The sequence below is a fragment of the Gymnoscopelus braueri genome (assembly GCF_963280865.1).
Source record: "Gymnoscopelus braueri genome assembly, chromosome: 5".
Classification (NCBI taxonomy): Eukaryota; Metazoa; Chordata; class Actinopteri; order Myctophiformes; family Myctophidae; genus Gymnoscopelus; species Gymnoscopelus braueri.
The window spans coordinates 31,918,521-31,923,005 of record NC_137606.1 but is presented as its reverse complement, the minus strand read 5'-3'; the positions used below and the strand labels follow the sequence as shown (position 1 = coordinate 31,923,005).

General features: G+C 41.9%; 2 protein-coding genes across 2 annotated transcripts in view; one reads left to right on the top strand and one right to left on the bottom strand.

Moving 5' to 3' along the window:
- The window catches only part of cryba1a (crystallin, beta A1a), a gene marked incomplete at its 3' end in the record, with an annotated part of 3,670 nt that extends 2,637 nt beyond the window's left edge, over positions 1-1,033 (top strand). Inside the window, exon 5 of the mRNA XM_080428522.1 lies at positions 886-1,033. Coding sequence (XP_080284648.1) covers positions 886-1,033 — 148 coding nt within the window. The remainder of the gene's footprint in view (positions 1-885) is intronic.
- A 2,924-nt stretch (positions 1,034-3,957) lies between these two features.
- LOC308085865 (phospholipase A and acyltransferase 3-like) lies at positions 3,958-4,485 on the bottom strand (the record flags this gene model as incomplete). Its single annotated transcript, XM_080429177.1, has 1 exon — positions 3,958-4,485. The coding sequence occupies one exon, from the start codon at positions 4,483-4,485 to the stop codon at positions 3,958-3,960; it is 528 nt and encodes a 175-aa protein (XP_080285303.1).

Here is a 4,485-nt window from a genome sequence, read left to right as displayed (position 1 = left end):
GTTGCATCTTTGCGACTCGTTGTGAGGTTGTAGATCGGCTATTTTCAAATAGCTGTTGTATAGGATTGAATGCCTAGGATTTGTCCCCTTGTTGGTCTGCAGTTTATTCCACTGAGGAGACAAAGCAGTACTTCTTCGACTTAGTGTTTAGCTGATGTATAGGGTTAAAGTGGTTATACTGATTTTGATGCTGTATTAACTATTTTTGCTGCGAACCTCCTGGACCCCTTCAAGGACCCCTGGGGGTCCCCAGACCCCACTTTGAGAACCACTGCTTTAGAAGAGTCAATACCTGGAGTGCCCGAAATAGATGTAGGCTATTTTGCTATGCTTAAGACAGTATAAACGGTGGGAACGTGATAAAGGAAGGAACGCACATCACTTTTCTACATAATTATTAATATAGGCTATTTATTACCTTCTCTAAGGTAATAATTCTGCTAAAGTCACCCTGTCTTGTCTCCCTCATTTGGCTTTCCCCATAACTGTGCTGTCCATGTTGTAGCCAACATAGATTAGTTGCCTGCCTAAATTAAAATAAATAAATAAAAGTCCTGTAATCCTGTAGTCAATTAGAATAGACTCTGACAAAGCCAATTATATGTCTGATTTGGTTTATTTGATATGGAGGGCCTCGCCTCTGTTTGCCTGAACCAAGGTAGTATAATCTCCTAAAACAAGACCACTGTCAACACTTTGTCTGAATGCACTGAGGGAGGCACCCCCAAGAGTAAACACAACAACTGACATATCTTTATCCTGCTCTATGCTGCATTTTCTCACATTGTGCAAAGGCCTATTATGTTAATCTACTCAACAGTTGTCAACAGTTTGTTGAGTCATTGAATCATTTTCTTTTGCGTCCCTCCATTCTTCCCCATCCAGCTGGGTGTGCTACCAGTTCCCAGGTTACCGTGGTTACCAGTACATAATGGAATGTGATCGCCACGGAGGAGAGTACAAACACTACAGGGAGTGGGGCTCCCATGCTCAGACCTTCCAGGTGCAGTCACTGCGCCGAATCCAGCAATGAGACCCACACACAGCACCCTCCTTTCCTCTATCTCTCTCTCTCTCTCAATCTCTCTCTTCACCTCTTTCAACTCTTCCCTCCTTCCACCCCATCATTCCAAGCTTTGGCCAGCTCTGTCAGACCTGAAAGATGTACGGCTGAGGCTCCTGGTGTTCCACCATAAAGATGTTTACAGCACTTTTGTTTCGATCTATATTGCCGAGAGAAAAGTAGAAATAAAATGAAACAAAGTAAGAAAAGCAAGGCCGCTTGCCCGTTCTGCCCCACAGAGGAGAGACCATGCAGCGGTAGAGCCTCAGGTGGTGCCCTGTTGCCGCCACTAGATGACAGTAACATGTCTCGTCTGTGTTGACAGTGACACGGTGCAGGCGACTCCCCACTCACCGGGATCAATAAAGAGAGAATGGGCAACATGAAATAAAAAACGACGAGACAAAGTGTCTGATATTAATCCGTTTGGAGTCAAGTGTCTTTTCTTGGATGGTGGATTGTGTTTTCATTTGCTCCTTCTGGAAGATTTCATGTCATCACAAACTGACAGTTTGCGATGATATAGGGGTAAAAGGGGTCACAGGGTTAAGGGCCATGCACTGACCTGAACCCCTTTACAATTCAGAGTAGGCCTAATCATATACAGAGCAGACCTAAAAATATGTCTGCTTGGTAATGGTTTGTGGCGTCACTAAACAGGTAAGAGACTATAGAGACTCCTGCCACTATTGGGGCTTTGCCCAAAGATGCATTTTTAACCAGATGAAAGTGGAATGCAGGAATCTTTTTTTGTGTGTAAAATCCTCAAATTTGTAACTCAGAGAGAGTATGTAAGCAAATGCGTTTACATTTGCAAACTTCAGAGTTAAATATACACTGAGGATGTTATTAAGGAGTCATAGGGGTGAATATAAGCATCAGGTTGGCTACCAGATCATCATTTACGTTGGCCACAATGTGAAACATCTACAAGAACATCTGATGGCGTCATCATTGCATGTGAAGCTATATATGTTAAATGTTTCAGGGGGGAAATAAAAACAGATTAACTGACAACAAATATGTATTAGTTGTTGCTCCCATAACTATCATTCGCCATTAATATGTGAATACATTTACATTTATGCAGGAGATTATGAGGTAATGGGTTTCCCACTTCCCCATTAGTTCCCTATACTGTTACTGTTGAGTACTGGAAGTATTAGTTTTGTGGTGAAACATGATCTTTCTGCAAAAATACCCAATTTACATGTTTTTCAAAATCTTATGGCTAAATTTGGTTTGCTGACAGTATAGGTCTAATTCTGACAATTATGCCCGCTCTCTCTTTAAACACATATGCAAATGTACTTCTCCAAAACATGTAAGCCTCTCTCTTGAGACATACTGCCATGTTGTATAAAGTAATTTGAAACTATTGTATCATTTTGGACAAATATGCATACATGTCAAAGTGCTATAGACAGCTGTCCATGCTGATTGTGACTGTTGTCTCCATAATGCCCCCAAAGAACAGAAAAATACCATAATTGGCTTTTTGAAAAGGTGTCATCGATGCTCAAACTAAATTTATTTATATTTGTACAACACGCCATAACTCCCTTGTTCTACCACTTCCCAAAAGTCTTAGGGTTATAGCAATGCAGGGAGACCAGCATAGCCTTGATTACTAACTAAGTGTAATGGAATGATATTCAAACTTCCAAATTACAACCAGAGATTCTCAAATAATAATAGGCTTGTTAAGAGACTAAATAAAATCAGATATTTAACTCATGAAACACTTAATCTACTTTAAATCAGTATACTGTGATGGAAGTGCAAATCTCGTGAGACAGTATTCATTATTATTTCTAATATCTCATCAAATAGCTAAGCTTTACATTGTAATTTATTCGAGTATTTGCTCATTAGACCAATAATTAGTTTGAACTCACTGATGCACACTAAAAAGATGACTTGTCACTCTAAGCCAGTAAAACAGGCTTGACTTGTTATACTCCTCTCAGCAGGTAGGTACCGCTGCAGTCCATAGAGCCCTGTATGACTTTACTATCTCCTCCCTGGCTCTGATGACTTGTGGGTCCAAGGCAACCCTCGCATTCTTCCTATTCTTTGTTATAGTGGCCATACACTCTGCTGCGCCCTCATTCACGTTCAGGAACTTTCCATACCACTCTGTTGCTGACTCCCCATCTTTCGTCAGAGCCTGGAACTGGTTGTAGACATCCAAAATGTACCTCTCCTGTAGCTCGCTGCAGTCTCCATCACTCAGACATCACTCTCCTCTGGGTCAACTTGGGATGTGCCTGGAGCCCAAAGATGTGGGGACTTGAGTCAATGTTTCGGCACCTCCACCTGGTCAGGAGGACAGTCAATCTGTCCCTGATGGTGACAGGCTCATCGGAATCAATCCATTTCTCTTCTTGAACCATGGGTAACTTGAAAGGAGGGAGTAGCTCTCGATCTAAGTTTTAATTTTTGTCCTGTTTTCATTTGTTTCTTGATGGTAAGAGAATGCAGCAGCCAGCATCCTGTCCCAGTCATGCATTAAAATGGTTGAAAAGGGTCAGGAAGCCTTCACTGCATGTTTGGAGGCCATTTTTACTGGGCTAGGGGTACTGGGTATAATGGACCTATAGAAAAGTCTTAGAAGTTTGATGTTGTGGATAATAAAACCATACAAAGGACCCAGTAAAAAAAAAGAAAATCCTTGGCGAACAATGGAAGAGTTTTGTGTTAAATTGTTTCCAGGGATAGGCTTAGCAAACAAAACATACACTACATTCAATAATTAATTTCTTAGCATTCATAGGAATAGGAAAACAGGAAAACAAAACAAAAATGTTATTAAATGAGTTTTAAAAAATCTGCATACATTTCATTCTATAAATCAATCAGGTTATTTGAGTTTCCACATCAAATTAGGCTACTCAACTGCATTTGCGTTCGCGTGTCTTTTCTTTGGTCTCAAATCCAAAGAGGGCAGCTGCCAGAGCCACAAGGCCTAGTCCTAGGCCCATAGTGGCTACACCTGATAACATGACAAACCCCCTTGCCTTTCGCACCTGCCAAGATTCCGCCTTGCCATAGCGCAGCTCAGTGACAAAGTGCTCACAATTCCAGCTGAAGACACAGTAGGTATACTCCTCACCCACCAGTGCATGGGCATCTTTGACAATGACATGCACTGCTTGTGGCTTATACTTATCGTCCAGGCAATTGTTTATTCGCCACTTGTTGGTCCCGACCACATCCCAGAGCTCCTCTTGCTTCACCACAGCCTTGTCACAGAAAACAGACATCACACTGTTGATCCCTGCTCCTGGAACCTCTGATGGGGGTGACAAGTGGACAACATAGCCATCACCGATGTACAAAGCCCAGTGTTGATAGGTTCCACGGAATATTTCAATCAGGTCCCCAAGCTCTGGCTTCTCATCATACAGCTTTGGGGCCAT